This window comes from Dendropsophus ebraccatus, chromosome 13 (genome assembly GCF_027789765.1).
Source record: "Dendropsophus ebraccatus isolate aDenEbr1 chromosome 13, aDenEbr1.pat, whole genome shotgun sequence".
NCBI classification, from domain to species: domain Eukaryota; kingdom Metazoa; phylum Chordata; class Amphibia; order Anura; family Hylidae; genus Dendropsophus; species Dendropsophus ebraccatus.
In genome coordinates this window covers 57,590,287-57,608,994 of record NC_091466.1, presented here as the reverse complement: position 1 = coordinate 57,608,994, position 18,708 = coordinate 57,590,287, and the positions used below count along the sequence as shown (strand labels likewise).

The window sequence follows — 18,708 nt, the reverse complement described above, 5'->3', positions numbered from 1 at the left end:
AAATTTCAAACTAAACCAACATATTATTGGAAAAATTAGAGTTTTTCATTTTTACTGGCCAATTTTGAATACTTTCCTCTAATACCTGTGGGGTAAAAATGGTCACCACACCCCAAGATGAATTCTTTGAGGGGTGCACTTTCCAAAATGGGGTGACTTTTGGGGGGAATCTATTCTGCTGACACTACAGGGGCTCTGCAAACGCACCTGGCGCTCAGAAACTTCTTCAGAAAAATCTGCACTGAAAATGCTAATTGGCGCTCCTTCCCTTCTGAGCCCGGCTGTGTGCCCATGCAGTGGTTTATGCCCACATATGGGGTACCGTTCTACTCAGGAGAACCTGCTTTACATATATTGGGGTGACATTTCTCTCCTGTTCCTCGAGAAATTGAGAAATTTCAAACTAAAGGAACATATTATTGGAAAAAATCGAGTTTTTCATTTTTACTGTCTACTTTTGAATACTTTCCTCTAATACCTGTGGGGTCAAAATGGTCACCACACACCAAGATGAATACTTTGAGGGGTGTACTTTCCAAAATGGAGTGACTTATGGCGAGATTTTACTCCGCTGGCACTACAGGGGCACTGCAAACGCACCTGGCGCTCGGAAACTTCTGCAGCAAAATCTGCATTGAAAAAGCTAATTGGCACTCCTTCCCTTCTGAGCCCTCCTGTGTGCCCATGCAGTGGTTTATGCCCACATATGGGGTACCATTGTACTCAGGAGAACCTGCGTTACAAACTTTGGGGTACTTTTTTCCTCTTGTTCCTCGTGAAATTGAGAAATTTCAAACTAAACGAACATATTATTGGAAGAATTCGAGTTTTTCATTTTTACTGTCTTCTTTTGAATACTTTCCTGTAATACCTGTGGGGTCAAAATGGTCACCACACACCAAGATGAATTCTTTGAGGGGTGTACTTTCCAAAATGGGGTGACTTATGGGGGGTTTTCTCTCTGCTGACACTACAGGGGCACTGCAAACGCACCTGGCGCTCAGAAACTTCTTCAGCAAAATTTGCATTGGAAAAGCTAATTGGCGCTCCCTTCCCTCTGAGCCCTGCTGTGTGCCCATACAGTGGTTTACGCCCACATATGGGGTACCGTTGTACTCAAGAGAACCTGCATTACAAATTTTGGGGTGCTTTTTGTCTCATATTCCTTTTGAAAATGAGAAACTTTAATCTAAACGTATATATTATTGGAAAATTAAAATTTTCAATTTTTTTACTGCCTAATTGTGAATACTTTCCTCCAGCCCCTGTAGGGTTAAAATGCTCATTATACCCCTAGATTAATTCTTTAAGGTGTGTAGTTTCCAAAATGGGGTCACTTATGGGGGTTTTCAGGATACCAGACTTTTAAATCCATTTAAAAAAAGAACTGGTCCCTAAAAAAATCAGTTTCACGAAAATGTGATAATTTGCTGATACATTTCTAAGCCCCATAACACCCTAAAAAAGTAAAATATGTTTACCAAATTATGCCAGAATAAAGAAGACATATTGGTAATGTGACTTAGTAACTAATTTATGTGCTACGACTTTCTTTTTTTAGAAGCAGAGAATTTCAAAGTTCATAAAATGCTATTTTTTTCAATTTTTCATGATATTTTGATGTTTTTCACAAAAAACACACAAAATAGTGACCAAATTTTGTCACTAACATAAAGTGCCATATGTCACGAAAAAACAATCTCAGAATCGCTAGCATACGTTAAAGCATCACTGAGCTATAAGAGCATAAAGTGAGACAGGTCAGATTTTGAAAAATTAGCCTGGTCATTAAGGCCCAAACTAGCTGCAGCACGAAGGGGTTAAGGGTTACTGTATTATATTTTGTGATTCTTTACACCTATGAGAGATGTTGTTCTTTTTCTACCTATCTCTATTCTCTTTTATTCTCACACTCTCTTCTCCACCACTCACAGAGGTTGTTGCATACACTTTGTAGGAAGTAGTCACATGGGAGAGGAAGTGTAGGTCCACACTTTTCTCTCTGATTCTCAGTGGAGCAAGACACACAGATCAGGCATTCCTGCTGTACTTAGCCAGGAGCCTGGCTCTGCCAGGTTCCCTGTCCGGGACAGACCAGCTGGAGTGTACAGACACATATGGAGAACACAGAGACTCTTTCTCTTAAAGCAACCTTTATACTCATGATGCAGTGCTAAACACTAAAGGGAGGACAAGTCAGAGGACACCCCAACCCACGCCGTGAACATCTCTAAAAGTGCAGTACAGTATCCTAAAGCAGAGGAACTGATCCGGATAGAGCAAAGTAGCCAAGGGCCTACGTACTCTCTCGCGCAGTGAAAGCAAGTCTGTATCAGTCAAGAATTATTCACCTATATTACCAGAGACTTGACAGTAAAGAAAAGTTTTATTTATTCTACTGGGACTTAGTGATCATTGCACCAGCACCTACACACAAGCTACACCATCCTTGGGTAATTTCCCCTATCTGTTGGTGGTGGTACCAACAGTCCGCGTGGGTCATCTTTCCTCTCCGGACCACCGTGATAAGAGCCCAAGGGACCCATCACAACCCGGCAGGTCACCGACCATTGGGGAGCAGTATAGCCAGCCACACACTAAAAGCAGGTATACCATCACACATGTGTGCTGAGTTAGCACTGGTGTCACATCCTAACCGGCTGAGCTATATTCCACCGACCATCCACCATAGAAGTGGCGTCACACATAACCATCTAGCAAGTGACCTGTCGAGCAGCTACCACACGTTTTCCAGGCAGCCTTATCCAACTTCTTCAGCCACAGTATTCAAATGCCGAACTATCAGACTGGAGCATGCTCCAGTTGGATGGATCCATAGACCCCATATAACTAGTGAAGGTCAAGAGTGTTTAATTTTGTTTTCCGTTTGAGTTACATCATAGTTTTACGTGGGACACCGCGGCACATTCCTCATTATAATATGGCTCTGTCATCAGCCACAAAATACATTGCAGATTTTCCAATATCCACACCGCATGTCAATTCCAGGGTGGAAAACCTTCAAAGCGTGTGAGTGAGATTTGTTAAAATGAACATCAGCCAATAAAGAGGAATAGCTAAAGGGAAAAGAGGTGGTGAGCATCCTGGAAAGTAACTATAGAGTGCTTACGACAGCATGAAACAGGCATGAATAAGAGAGCGCACGCTGTCTGAGAAGGCGGTAAGGAGCACAGTGAGCACGAAAATCAATGTCATCAGTATCAATATAGATGCTAATAGCAGGAGGAAATCTTCCTGTTCCTGAAAATCTGCATTCAGAAGGCTTAAAGGTGGCAAAAGACACAACATTAATTCATTAACCACCTGACATTACCAAACAGAAGGACCAATTACATTACTATATTCCATCAAGATCAATGATGAAGTGTCTACTGAAGTGGTAGAAACGAAAGCATCTGACACTAGTGCAGCTGGAAGAGCTGCTGTACAAGAGGGAAACGTAACACTGGCTTCTTCATTGGTGGAAAAGTCAAAAGCTTTTTACCATTTCTGATGACTGTCTGCAAAATATCATTGGATGACGTGACCTAAGGAGCTGGCGGTTGTGGGCGCCCATCTGTATCATCATTCCGAGTCTCTGCTTTCCTTTGTTGGGATTTGCCTACTGCAGAAAGGTGATTTCTACTGAACAAGAATTATGTGGAGGCTGCAGTCATACCAGCCTCTAGCCAACAACAGGACCACTTTTCTTGGAGGCTGCCAGCCTTCTCTACTCTTAGTGTGTATGCACACGGAGTAATTTTGTCAGAAAACTCTGTGCAGAATCCGCCACTCTTCCCCGTACGCTCCTGTTTCCCTCTCCGCCGGCTCCATTATATGTTCTGGTGGATTCCGCTGTCCGCCCTTATTACCTCACAATAAAAAGAGTTAGGCTACATTCACACTTTCCGTGTTCCGCACAGAACACGGACGTGGAATGCCGGTAACGGACTTCCCCCTCCTTCCCCGCCCGGGCAGCATCTGTGATAAGATACTGGGAGCCGGGGAAATGTACAGACATGCGCCACGCTGTTAGGAAGCAGCTGCACGGCGCTGTCATTACAGTGCGGCACGTATCTGTACAGTTCCCCCGCTCTCAGCATCTTATTACAGATGCTGCCCCGGCGGGGGGAAGTCCATTACCGGCATTCCACGTCCGTGTTCTGTGTGTAACGCGGAACGTGTGAATGTAGCCTTATACCTTATTACCTTAAATACAAAGCCTTAGACTTTATTACCTTACATACCCATACAAAGCCTCATATCATATTACCTTACATACCAGTACAAAGCCTTATACCTTATTACCTTACATACCAATACAAAGCCTTATACCGTCCCTAGTACCTTATATACCAATACAAAGCCTCATACCTTATTACCTTACATACCCATACAAAGCATCATATCATATTACCTTACCTTACATACCAGTACAAAGCCTTATACCTTATTACCTTACATACCAATACAAAGCCTTATACCGTCCCTAGTACCTTATATACCAATACAAAGCCTCATACCTTATTACCTTACATACCCATACAAAGCATCATATCATATTACCTTACCTTACATACCAGTACAAAGCCTTATACCTTATTACCTTACAATATATTTTTGGGGATTTTTAATTTGGAAATGTATTTTAATTCTGTGTGGTTATGAGTGTTGAACTAACCTGTGTGCACAGTAGACTGGTGACTATAGGCTGCCCGGGGGTGAGGATGCCGGCTAGAGGGGAAATATATGTGTGACGGCACTACTAAACATTGTGTATATATGCATAAATAGATTTTTTTTGTCTATACACTGATCATGCTTGGCCAAGTGTATTCCAGTAAGATTTTAGCCTTGGCTGGACTCTTAATTTTACTGTTACATGGCTGTGTGTGAATGGGAAGTGGTCTGCCTTTGTAATCTTTTTGGCTGAGCTCTGGGTCCTACTTCTTTCACTCAGCTCTCCACCTTCTTAAAGTGTACCCATCATTTCAGGTGGCTTTTCAGGATATACATGTGTACATGAGGATTAGCACTATATCTGGCCATCAGGGCCGATTCTAGGTTTTCTGCTACCTGAAGTGAAACCTGAAATGCTGCCCCCCACCCCCCGCCCCAGGCGCCCACACCACCCCATTACCCCCTCAAGCCTGTTGAAAATCATAGCTGCACACACTGCATATATTAACTGCACACACAATCCTTCCCCCAGTTCTCAGCTGATGCTTTGTGCTAAAGACGCAGAAAACTATATAAGCAATGTTCACTCCTTCTCCCCTCCTTCCCCCTCCCTTCTGAGACAGCTTGTGTGAACAGTTTTTTTATGGTAGGAAATGTCACATTGATGTGTAAGTCTGTGGGTGGCGCATTATTGCTTTGTACAGCCTATGAGTAATATAGCATAATCCCTTAAACAGAAGGTCGAGCCTACACTAACCCCTTATACCCTACCCATCAGACATAAAACAATGTAGCCATTTGTTCCAGAAGTGTTCTTTTGTAATGTTTATGATAGCGGTAATGGTAATGTTCATTATGAGCATTAGTCACCTCCAGCAATATACAGTATGTGTGTCTGTAGAAAAGCTATACTTAAAGGAGAAGTCTGGCCAAAATTAATTTTTGATATGTTGTTACAAATTTCTAATGTACATTAATTATGGGAAATGCACATATAGGGCTATTTCCCTTAATTTAGTAGATCAGGAAGTGTTAGAATTCTCTCAGATCCAGTGACGTTACGACGAATGGTGTATGGAGTGTCCAGCAGGGGGCGCTCTCTATATAGAAGTCTATGGGACTTTATTGTTTCTATGGATTTCTATGTAATGTAGTGTAGTGTACAGTGCTTTATTGAATGAATACATCTATGGAATACTTTGGGGAGCAAGTGTCCCTGCTCCCCAAAGTATTGCATAAATGTATTCATTCAATACAATAGGATGTCACAGTAAGCCCGCCGATCCACCGCATTCCCGCCGCCTGCCGATCCGGACCATATACACTGAACTACAGCTCCCATCAGTACAGTACACAGGAGCGCTCCCCCCTCCTTCTCCTTCCGGTATACCTTCCCCCTATAGCACTGCTGACTCCCCGCCTGGCCGCCGCTCTCCACTCTCATATACCGGCTCCTGATGCATCCTCGTGTCCACACTGCTGCATCGGGAGCCGGTATGTGTGGGGGAGAGCGGCGGTCAGGCAGGGAGTCAGCAGTGCTATAGGGGGAAGGTATCCCGGAAGGAGGAGGAGGGGGGAGCGCTCCTGTGTACTGAGCGGCTCCCCCCTGCGCCCGGCGGCATAAGCAGTGGCATCGCAGGCAAGTGATATCCATTACCCAGCTACAGCTCCCATCACCTGTTCATACTATAAGCAGATGATGGGGCGGACTTACTGTGATATCCTAATGTATTGAATGAATACATTTATGCAATACTTTGGGAAGCAGGGACACTTGCTCCCCAAAGTATTCCATAGATGTATTCATTCAATAAAGCACTGTACACTACACTACATTACATTACATTAAATAGAAATCCATAGAAACAATAAAGTCCCATAGACTTCTACATAGAGAGCGCCCCCTGCTGGACACTCCTTAGGAATTACACCTTTCGTCGTGACGTCACTGACTGAGAGAATTCTAACACTTCCTGATCTACTAAATTAACCCTTTAAGGACCGGGGCAATTTTTATTTTTGCGATTTTTTTTTTTTTTTTTTTTTTTTTTTTTTTTTTTTTCCTCCTTGTGCATAAAAGGCCATAGCAGTTGCATTTTTTCACCTAGAAACCCACATGAGCCCTTATTTTTTGCGCCACTAATTGTACTTTGCAATGACAGGCTGAATTTTTGCATAAAGTACACTGCAAAAGCAGGAAAAAATTCAATGTGTGGTGAAATTGAAAAAAAAAAACACATTTTGTGTTTTTAGTGGATGTGTGTTTTTACACCGTTCGCCCTGGGGTAAAACTGACTTGTTATATATGTTCCACAAGTCGTTACGATTAAAACGATATGTAACATGTATAACTTTTCTTGTATCTGATGGCCTGTAAAAAATTAAAACCATTGTTTACAAATATACGTTCCTTAAAATCGCTCCATTCCCAGGCTTATAGCGCTTTTATCCTTTGGTCTATGGGGCGGTGTCAGGTGTCATTTTTTGCGCCATGACATGTTCTTTCTATTGGCATATATGACTTTTTGATTGCTTTTTATTAACATTTTTCTGGATTTGATGCGACCAAAAATGCGCAATTTTGCACTTTGGGATTTTTTAGCGCTTACGCAGTTTACCGTGCGAGATCAGGAATGTGATTAATTAATAGTTTGGGCGATTACGCACGCGGTGATTCCAAACATGTTTGTTTATTTATTTATTTATTTACTTTTATTAATAACCTGGGAAAAGGGGGGTGGATTCTGACTTTTATTAGGGGAGGGGGCTTTTTATTAATAGCAACACTTTTTTTTTTTACTTTTACACTTATACTAGAAGCCCCCCTAGGGGACTTCTAGTATAGGTGCTCTGATCTCTCATTGAGATCTCTGCAGCATAGATATGCTGCAGAGATCCATGAGATAGGCACTCGTTTACTTCTGGCTGCTGCAGCCGGAAGTAAACCAGTGCCGAGCCGGGGACGGCGCCATCTTGGAGCGGTCCCCGGCCGGCTTCAGTTACGGAGATCGCTCCTCCGGGATAACATCCCGGAGGAGCGATCTCCCCACTAGACACTAGGGATGACGCTGCGTCCGGTAATCGGATCGTCACAAATCAGATCAGGGCTGGGTGAAATTCCTGCAAAGCGTCCAGCAGGGGGCGCAGTATATGGAGAAATGACATTGTAATTTCGGCACAGAATGCAGTCATCTGTAGCAGCTTGTGCCCTCACTGGGTGGCAGGAGGAGACTCCCCAGCACCCATCCATTCCACACCAGCTCCACTAGTCCCCCAAGTGGCCAGAGGACTGGACGGGTGCGGGGGGCTAGGGAAGGGGGGCAGGTGGGATGGACGGGTGTGGGGGATCCTTGGGGGGCTAGTGGAGCCAGTGTGGGATGGATGGGTGCCGGGGAGCCTCTTCCTGCCACTCGGTGAGTGCACAAGCTGCTACGGATGACTCTAACCTGCGCCGAAATTTCAATGTAATTTCTCCATATACTGCGCCCCCTGCTGGACGCTTCATAGGAATTACACCAAGCCCTGCTCTGATTCGTGACGTCACGTTTTGGAGTCTCTCTGATCTACTAAATTGAGGAAAATAGCAGTATATGTGCATTTCCCGCAATAAGTGTATATTAGGAATTTGTCTAACTTTCCTTATGTAACAACATATTAAAAAATACTTTTGGACGAACTTCTCCTTTCATGAACAACTACTTTATAAAGTAAGGTTTATATACAAGTTACATTATACATGTTGTTATTAAAAAAAATAAAAAAAAATTGCATGGTTATCATGTTCTGTAATTTACTAGAATCTAGATCCAATTTTCCAGCAGACATTAAAGAGAATGTACCACTAGGTAGGTTGCTTTACATAAACAGACCACCGTCGGCACAGGAATGCCGGTGCCGCAGTCCTTTTTTTGAACCGCAGTCCGATTCCCGAGCACAGCGTCTGTATATTCCCTAGCACCGGCCAAGCTTGAAGCAGTGGGGGCAAGGGGAGGGCCGACAGGCCCGCCTCCAGTGCTCCATGCCGGGGATAGGAGATAGACCAACGCTGTGTACAGGAACCGGACAACGGTTCAAAAAAAGGACTGCGGCACCAGCATCCCTGTGCTGGCGCCAGTCTATTTATGTAAAAAAAACACAAAGCGATACCTAGTGGTAAATTCGCTGTAATGGTGAAGATTCCTTTGAGAAGCTTCTCTTTGCTTTCTATTGTGAAAGGAACCCCGTGTTATTGATATGTCCTGCTATATTCCCATAACAAGAACCTCAAGCAGTGCAGGGGATCAGTACTACAACAGCGGAGGGCATGTAACTCCTAATTTTCAAGCCTAAAAGCCTATTGTCCAAATACAATGTGCTGATGAATAAGGTTCACCAGTATTGGTAATTATGATCCAGTGTGTATTAGAAAATTGCACCCTGTCCCAATTTCTAGAAATCGAGCAGGGCCATGATACTGTTCGTATTGAGTGTATCAAAAAGGCACATCTTGTAGTCAATTATTTCTCAGCAAGAGGTACACTACCCAAAAGTAGCCTCTGAGAGCCTTTAAATAGGGCTGATGGGAGTGCTTTTACAGTTACAACATTTCTCTTTTTTTTTTTCCCAATGAATGTATATTGTTAATAGCATTGACCTTCACATCTACAACTCATATTCTTCATATGAAAAAATGAATGATTGCACGTGAATGATGAGTGTACTGATACAAAAAAACATGACAGGAGCTTTGGATTTCCTATGCAGCCTTGACTAAAATGCAGCTGAGCCCACATTGCTTTGCCCTAAGATTATATTGACTCCTTTCAGATGGGAGAACCATGTCATTTGGCCTTCACTGAAATAATAGTATACATTCCACATGGAATCCATGTCAAGTAACAGATCACTTCTTTTTTATCTGCATGTCTCTCAAGCAGGGATCATGGACAGGAGCCAGGAGCAGGCGTCAAGGGACCACAGTGCTTAAGGTAGCAATGGAAAGGCTCCAACAGGGGAGGGTCGGGATAGGTGCAACATTTATAGGAGAGTGTGCATGTGATTCAACCAATTAAGGGTGTCATGCCCCTTTAAATCTGTGAAGGCAGGAAGAGGCACCAGGCCCCGGCATGTGGGTTCCAGCATCCGAAAGAGCGGGGAGCAGGGAGAGCGGGTGCGGAGGTGACTTGGCACATAGGATGCCGCTGCTGCCATGACAGCTACTATATACAGTACATAGTTATATCTTTTTGCCAGTATGCTTCTATAATTCACACAAGTGGCACTTTTTGCTAGTGTGAACGCAGGTTTACTAACCAGCAGATGAGAGACCCGGTCAAAAACAGTCAAGATGTCACAGCCAGGGGAATTCTATATACCAGAATGGGGAACAGTTTTTCCGGAGTTGGGTGAGCCGTGCAGACTTACACTGAAGTCAAATACACATAATAACGTATTTACCTGAGCTTATATAATTTATAGGCCAGAAAAAAATCAATCTCTGCAGATAGTGTATAGCATTTACCCTGCACTAGATACATGCTGGTTATTGATCTCTTTTTTGACGTTGAGTAGATTCCATTTTGGAAAAATCTATTTCTGTTGCTTAAAGGGAAAAGAGTAAATAAAATATAATGTGAAAGCGTCAGCCTTGTCTTCATACGCTATTGTTCGGATTTCATGTCGTATTCATGTTGGGGAACCTGTCTGACCTTTACCAGTCTTGTGTACAATAAAAAGACTTTAGAGGCACAAACAAATAGCCTCGAATTCCGGGGCACGGCAGACAAATGGAGCACAGTTATGTCAGCCACATTGAATAAATGACTAGGGAGAGGTGTAATTATTTTACAATGTCACTGGCTTGACATTTCGAAAGCTGCGGAGAAGGTGAATATAGATTAGTGGGGGTGGATGGGCAGCTGGAGACACTGGAAAACATGAAGCTCTAGGATTCATTTATTTTTCACTTTGATATAACTACATCCAATGAGAAATGTCTTATTACTGTGTGTTTAACTAAATTTCACCTTACATTATCCATCCTTCTAGACCATAAAATGTGCGGGAAGGTTTTATATTGGCTGCCGCAACCATTACCACTTAACCCCCGAACACGCTGACAGCTCTATAATTATTGGGACAGTTCTAAACAGGAATATTTCGTTATAATGGGAAGAAAATGTTCCATGGCGGTAAAATAAATGAGTTCTATTTGCTGCAATGAAAGGTCTGTAATGTCAGAGATTACACATTACATTCATAGATAGCTTATTGTCTATAAATGTATGGTAATAATGTCTTATCCTGTTTGAATGAAAGGCTAGAAAAGATGGCCATGGGGGCATTTGGCGTCATTATAAATGTTTTCAATTCAATAATTAAAAGGATATTCCAACCATTAGTCCTTATCCCATGATAGGGGATAAGTGCATGATCATTGGGGACAAGAGATTTAGGGGCCTATTCCACGGAGCGATAATTGGCCGATTCGGCCGATTATCGCTAGGTGGAATAGAGAAAACGATCAGCCGATGATCGTGTCATTGGCTGATTGTTTATTTAGGCCCAAACCTAAAATCATCGGTCACCCACCACGCGCATCGCTGCGTGGAATAGCGATGCACGGCGGGCGAACGACTTTTCAAGCAGCATACATTACCTAGCAGGGCGTCTCCTCCACTCCGTCTTCATCCTGATCCTGTGCGCAGCAGCAGCTTCGGTGCCGCCTGACTGAGCTGTCAGACCGCTCAGCCAATCAGTGGCCAGGTCCGCCGCGGCCAGTGATTGGCTGAGCGGTCTTACAGCTCAGTCAGGCCGCTCCGGAGTTGATGCTGCGAGCGGGACCGAGATGAAGACTGAGCGGAGGAGAAGCCCTGCTAGGTAATGTATGCTGCAAGGACATCGGTAACTATGTCCCTGCAGCCCTCGCTAAACGATCATCGGCCCGTGGAATAGGCCCAGCAAACGAGCGCCGTTTACATTATTGATCGGTCCTCGGAATAGGGCCCTAACAAACCGGGATCCAAAACCCAAGTTCTACCTGAACTTTTGGGTTGAACTCAAATTTTAGGGGATTCAAGACTTTGCCAGTCGGCATTACAGAGCAGGAAACAAGGAAGAAAGGGAGATCACATTACCAGGACGCCTGGCAAATGCCCCATAGACAGTTAGGAAGCACATAGAGGTTGATGTCACAGGTTGTATATGAGCTGACAGCCATCTTGGTAGTGGTCATTTTTAGATGGAAGATTACAGTGTGAACAGTATGAGAGTGTGCAGTAAAACCGACTACTTTTAGGGTATGTTCACACTGAGCAAATACAGCGGAATTCCGCCGCGCTCAGTGTGCCGCTGTGAGTCAATGAGAGGGTACGTGCTCCTCCGCTGCCGCAGCTCTCTGGTCACTCCTTTGAGCGGAAAGCTGCGGCTGCGGAGGAGCGCACGCTCTCCCATAGACGGGCTATGGAACACTAAGACAGGCGGGATTCCGCCTGTTTTACTCAGTGTGAACATACCCTTACACAGTCTCATCTCCTCATTCAGCACCTCATCAGCATACAGTGAGGGACAGAACTGAACAGGCAGGGAAAGATAAGGAGGATTGTAAAACAATGTTAAACATAAGTTTTAGGCCATTAAAAAAAAAAAAACATGATAATTTAAAACCAATTCAGGTCAAACCGAATCTTTGACTGCCTGGGGCAACCACAATCTCAAGAACTGGGTCCCCAGTCTCCCATTAGAAAAGAGCTGTTCCAGGCTGACTCTGGCAGTGCCCATAAACAATGACTGGAAGAGCTGTGCACACATGCCTCCACCATTCTATTATGATAGGAGATGCTTGATCCCGTTCTTAAGATATTGAGTAGTAAGACCCACTGTAATCATGCACTTATTTCATTTACAGATGAGCTTTACTGCAGCTATACATCGGAAACAATACAGGACCTGTTGACTTCTATGGAAAAGTCTTCCAGGCATGTTTTGTGACCTGTGCAGATGTCATTGTACAGAAAGCTGTGATCATCACCTATTGTGAATGGTGAGTCCTCTCTTTCTATATGTGGGTGTCACCTTTCCCTGTAATCCTGTCTGTGATGATAGTAAGGAGGCTGTTTAAAAGATTTTCTTCTACAGACCAGGAAGTGGCAGCATATTGTTAGGCTTAGTGACCAAAATTTAATTTTTAGTTTATTACTATGGGGGCAACCATTTGCCTAAGCTTTTTGATAGCATTTAGAGATATGCATATGGCAAGCCTCATGCACATAAGCACAATGAACATCCCCAGACCCTATTCTTTGTATGGGGCACATTTGTATGTATGCTAAGTAAAGTGACCTGAGTAGAGGTACATGAGAGGAGAGACTGATCTGCTATTGTTTTTTATTTAATTTACCTTTCTCTGTAAGGCTAGGTTCATATGTCTTTTTTGGCGGTTCGACAGCCATCTTTTTAGACATCCGTTATTTTGCAGTCAAATATCATCTTCTGTTTTGCAGTCAAATATCATCTGTTATTTTGCGGTCAAATATCATCTGTTATTTTGCAATGACATCCATGATTTCAAAATAACGGACATTAATTGGCCTCAAAATAACAAACGTCCAAAAAGACGACTGTTGAACGGCCAAAAAAAGACACACTGTGAACCTAGCCGAATTCTGTACAGATCCCTTTCCAACAGCCTCCTCCATATCACCACAAAACAAGTTTTAGCATAGCCTAAAGGCTAGTTTCCAGAGTAAATACTGCAATATTTCAGGATTATGTTGTTATAAATAATAAAAAAGAAAAATGAAAAAAAAAACCTTAAAATTCTTTAAAAAAAAATGTTTAACATAAAAACGTGATTTAAACAATTGCTCATTCTCTGACAACACATTCCCCTTTTGTGATTGTGATACTACATCAACCTCCATCTGTGCACCATATTACGCTGTATGGATGTCATGGAGGAGGGGAGACATTGGGGGACAAAATTGTATTCATAGATTCTGGAGCACATTTCTGAAAATTCTTGAAAAGGAAAAATCCATCCAGAATTTTTTCCATTGCTATCTTTTAAATCAGGTTTCCTCCAGAAAAAAAACAATACGTTTTTAGAGTGGCCAGGCTGGGGTAGAAAAAAAAACCCTGAATTTAACTGGTGCCTACTGCTCTCCACTTCCTGGTCTTCACTTGACACATGGAAGCGACCACTCAGCCAATCGCTGGCTGCAATGAGGACAATCTCAGCAGCTGATTGGCTAAGAGTCCACTTCCTTTTAATAGGAGACTAGGAAGTGTTATGCTCCAGGAACATTGTTAAATTGGCAGCAGGTGAGTACAGTTTTTTCCCCCCACTATATATCTGCAGCCTGGCAACTGTAAAAAGTAATAATAGTTTTCTGGATAACCCATTTAAAGGAATAATCCTTAAAGGTTTATTCGAGAGAGAAGGGACTGAATAGTATTGATTTTCTCTTGTCTTAGATTCACTCTTCTTTGTTTTTCTAGCACAAATGTGAGATTAATATAAGAAAATATAATAAAAAGCAATGACAAATAATAAAGTCTGCAGCTTACCTCTCCCATAGATCTCTATCCCTGAATGAAATACTCCAATGCCCAATGTTGAGGTGTATTCGTTGATCCAGTACTGCAATAAAAATAGAATATACTTATTGATCAGCTGTTATAGCGCGGAGGGGAGATCTTTCAATTAAGCTTATTATGGAGGAGCCGTGCTTGAAAACATCATCTACGGCTCCATAAAGTGTGTTTAATTAGAAAACAGTGGGTTATTTTATTGTAATAATGGAGAATATTGTAAGAGGCTTAATGTCCAACGTCTAACAAAATTACTGTTGAACAATAAGTTTTACCTGCAATAGAGATGAGTGAACCTCGAGTACGCGTGTGTTTGTCCAAACCCAGATTCAGCATTTAAAGAAGAACTCATGGTGGCTGAAGAAGTTGCATGCAGCCCTAGGACGTCCTGGATAACAAGTGTACAGCCTATGGCTATGTTCACACAACGTATAATTTCATTAATGAAACATTAAACGGTTGTATTTGCAGTTTTGTGTACACTCTGGCCGGGATTCCCAGTGGCCGCAGAAAAAAAAAAACATGTCAGTATTGTGCGGCCGCTATTCATTGAACAACACTGACAATTCAGACAATGTGACGTCTGTCTCCGGCCGCACTTTACATTGTCAGCTATGGATAATTGGGATGCGGCAAACCGGAATGCGCCCGCATCCCAATTCTAAAGAAATTAAGTTCATCCCGCCAATACTGCAGTACCGGCCGGGATAAACTTCACTGACACCGGCTGTTCTGTGACACGGCTGTGTCACACAACGGCTGGTCCCTTACGTAGTGTGAACCGGGTCTATGGCTGTGTTGATGTTTTCCTGGCAATGGTAATTAAAACAGGACGCCAATGAACTCGAAGACTGGTGTATCAGTAAAACAGCAAAATCTTTCTCGTAGCTAGCAAAGTGACGGAGACCTCAATTTCATAACAAATTCTAACTAAATTGGGATATCTTGGCCACATGGACCTCTTAAGCCAAATCAGAAGCCATCCTAGATGGGGACACCAAATGCAACAAACACTGAATGCCCCATCTGGTGCACAACAGCCCAAAAGAGGGCATGGCAATGGATCTATTAACTATCCAGCACAGATCAAAAAATGTTGCATGCAACTTTTTTTGATCTGTTGCGACCAGATGGTAATGCTGCCAGATCACCAGACATATGTGAATATGACATTACTTCCTTGTCACACCAGCCATGTTAAAAAGTGCAATATGCCTGGTGCCATTACATTTTTATCATTGAGTAACCATTGCTTATAAGGCGCCAAGTGGCCTGGCCCTGACACAGTTAATAATATGACGCCCTATGTTGCTTATCTCGCCATCTTGACAAAATGTTTTTGTTTTTTCCCATACTATTGCTAATTCATTAAATAACTTCCACCCAAAAATCTTTTTATTCCAGAAACAAATGAAATCTCAAAGAACTAAGATGTTCGATAACAAGATCCATCTTTCTCAATAATCTCGGAATAATGAAAATGTAATTTACAGGAGCGGGCTACCAAGGAGTTGTATAATTTACACTTACGGTTCTCCATGATAGTTTTCACACGGAAACCAATTACAGAAGGATTTACCGAGCTGGAGATGTTCTCTTTCTGTTGTACATACTTTTCATTTTGTATTCAAAGGTTTTGTTTTTTTTCATCGAAGATTATACCAGGATTGAATTCAGTATAAGTAGCATCCATACATATGTCCTATGAACCTAGGCAAGTATAAACTCTTAAAGAAATAGATAATAATCACAACTAGGGATTCTTAGATGGTTGCCGTCATTTCAAACAGATTTCTAACATGGGTGTAAAACATTTCACTTAAAAGTCCCTAAAGTCTTGGCCACGAGGTGTCTTACTTCTCTGCCATCGGCTTTCCACTGCCTGTTGTGAGGGGAAATTTGTCTCTAGTAACAGAGGGAGCAAGACAATGGTCTTGCCTTGTAATAGCTTAAATTATTGAGTGCCAATCTGCAAGTTTGGCAATATAATAGAGCCCTTACCCAAGTGAGATACATGAGAGGAGGACTATGATGGGCCATAATCCATCCTCATTAGAGATGAGTGAACCGAGCCACCTAAACCCAGATTTGTTCCGAACTTTGGAAAAAGTTTGGTTCGCAACCGAACTCTCTGCAAAATTCAGAGGGGTTCAGGAAAATGTTGCCATTCATGTAAAAAATAAATAAATAAACATATTCTCACCTGTCCTCGGTCCCTGCAGTGTCTCCTGGTGGCTCTCTGGTCCCGGCATCTTTTATGATAAAGGCCTGCTCAGCCAATCACAGGCTGACAAGGACGGGCAGCACCTGTGATCTCTAGAGTGACCTGCAACTCAGCCAATCACGGGCCCTGGTGCTGTCCCATCCGAGTCAGCCTGTGATTAGCTGAGCGGGCCTAAGACGGGATGGGACCAGAGAAGAAGGACCCTGAGGGAGCGCGGACATGTAAGTATAAGGAGCTGCCTTTAGAAACCACATTAAAACAGCTAGAACCCTACAGGCATTTAGCTGTTTTAATGCAGTTTGGTAAAGTTCAGTTCGGCATGAACACAAACTTTACATTAAAGTTCTGCGAACCTGCTGAACCGAACTTTTGAAAGGTTTGCTCATCTCTAGTCCTCATTGTGGCCACAACTTGACACTTGGATCCCCAAACTAGCAATATGCTAATTCAATAATGGAAAACCCCTTAATACAGTTAGTGACACATATTTACTGTACATAAACAACTTATTCATTTACCTGGCTTCTTGAAAGGATACACCTGAAGAAGTGGTGTATTTTTCCCAGTCTGACACTGTGCTTTCTGCTGCCACCTATATTCTTAACAGGAACTGGAAAGAATACACCCCTTCCTGCAGGACATGCAGCAGGAAGTGGTGTATTCCTTAATTTTTATTTTTTTTTTCTCTCTAGAGTACCCCTTTAAGCATTGACCTGGAATCCCAGTATTTCTTACAGATTTCTCATGTCTGACTCAAGAGACCCTTTGTGTGCTAGTTTACACAATCTGAAAAGTTAATAACCAGTATTATTTGCTTTCGGATTCCAGTTAGACTTGGATTATCTTTAGTAAGCCAAATACCACATGTTAATATAAAACCCAGCATAAAAAAAATCACGTAGTGTTTATCAGTATGTAGAATACTCAATAAGGCAGCACAATACGGCCAGATAACATATCACCAAAGAACGCCAAGCTTTATGGTCTGGTGCTCACCGATACGGGTACATTCACAGCACCTGCTTTGCATTTCTGAAACATTGATAAATGACTTTCCACCTGCTATCTCTGTGTGATGATATTTTTTTTTTTTTTTAGCCTGGGTGACTTTTTAATTTCACTGCTGGTATCTGAAGCGTAGCCGCTGTGCCAGGTCACATCGGAGCTTCAGCACACGGACATAAATTAGTAATAATAAAATGTGTACATCTCAATGATCTCCCCGTTGAAGTAAATAGATTTCTAACTACACAACTCTAAAAAAAAAAAGTAAATAGCTATACAGTATATAGTTTAATATATGTTAGGGTTTTACATAAACAAAGGATCTCTCTGTGTAAATAACTGGTAGGATGGTAGCAGCACCATGTCTCCCCTTTATACAGTCATGGCCAAAAGTTTTGAGAATGATACAAATATTCATTTTTACAAAGTCTACTGCTTCAGTTTTTAAAATGGCAATTTGCATATACTCCAGAATGTTATAAAGAGTGATCAGCTTAACAGCAATTACTTGCAAAGTCAATATTTGCCTAGAAAATGAACTTTATCCCCAAAACACATTTCAGCATCATTGCAGCCCTGCCATATAAGGACCAGCTAACATCGTTTCAGTGATTGCTCCATTAACACAGGTGTGGGTGTTGATGAGGACAGGGCTGGAGATCAATCTGTCATGATTAGGTAAGAATGACACCACTGGACACTTTAAAAGGAGGCTGGTGCTTGGCATCATTGTTGCTCTTCTGTTAACCATGATTATCTCTAAAGAAACACGTGCAGTCATCATTGCACTGTACAAAAATGGCCTAACAGGGAAGAGTATCGCAGCTAGAAAGATTGCACCTCAGTCAACAATCTATCGCATCATCAAGAACTTCAAGGAGAGAGGTTCCATTGTTGCCAAAAAGGCTCCAGGGCGCCCAAGACAGACCAGCAAGCACCAGGACCGTCTCTTAAAAGTGTTTCAGCTGCTGGATCGGGCTACCAGCAGTGCAGAGTTTGCTCAGGAATGGCAGTAGGCAGGTGTGAGTGCATCTGCACGCACTGTGAGGCGGAGACTCTTGGAGCAAGGCCTGGTCTCAAGGAGGGCAGCAAAGAAGCCACTTCTCTCCAGAAAAAACTTCAGGGACAGACTGATATTCTGCAAAAGGTACAGGGAGTGGACTGCTGAGGACTGGGGTAAAGTCATTTTCTCTGATGAATCCCCTTTTCGATTGTTTGGGACATCTGGA

At 42.6% G+C, this 18,708-nt stretch overlaps 1 protein-coding gene across 1 annotated transcript in view; it reads right to left on the bottom strand.

The window, feature by feature from the left end:
* Positions 1–18,708, bottom strand: part of LOC138770850 (deubiquitinase DESI2-like) — a 96,675-nt gene that overhangs the window by 19,005 nt on the left and 58,962 nt on the right. The window contains exon 2 of the mRNA XM_069950108.1: positions 14,227–14,299. Coding sequence (XP_069806209.1) covers positions 14,227–14,299 — 73 coding nt within the window. The remainder of the gene's footprint in view (positions 1–14,226; positions 14,300–18,708) is intronic.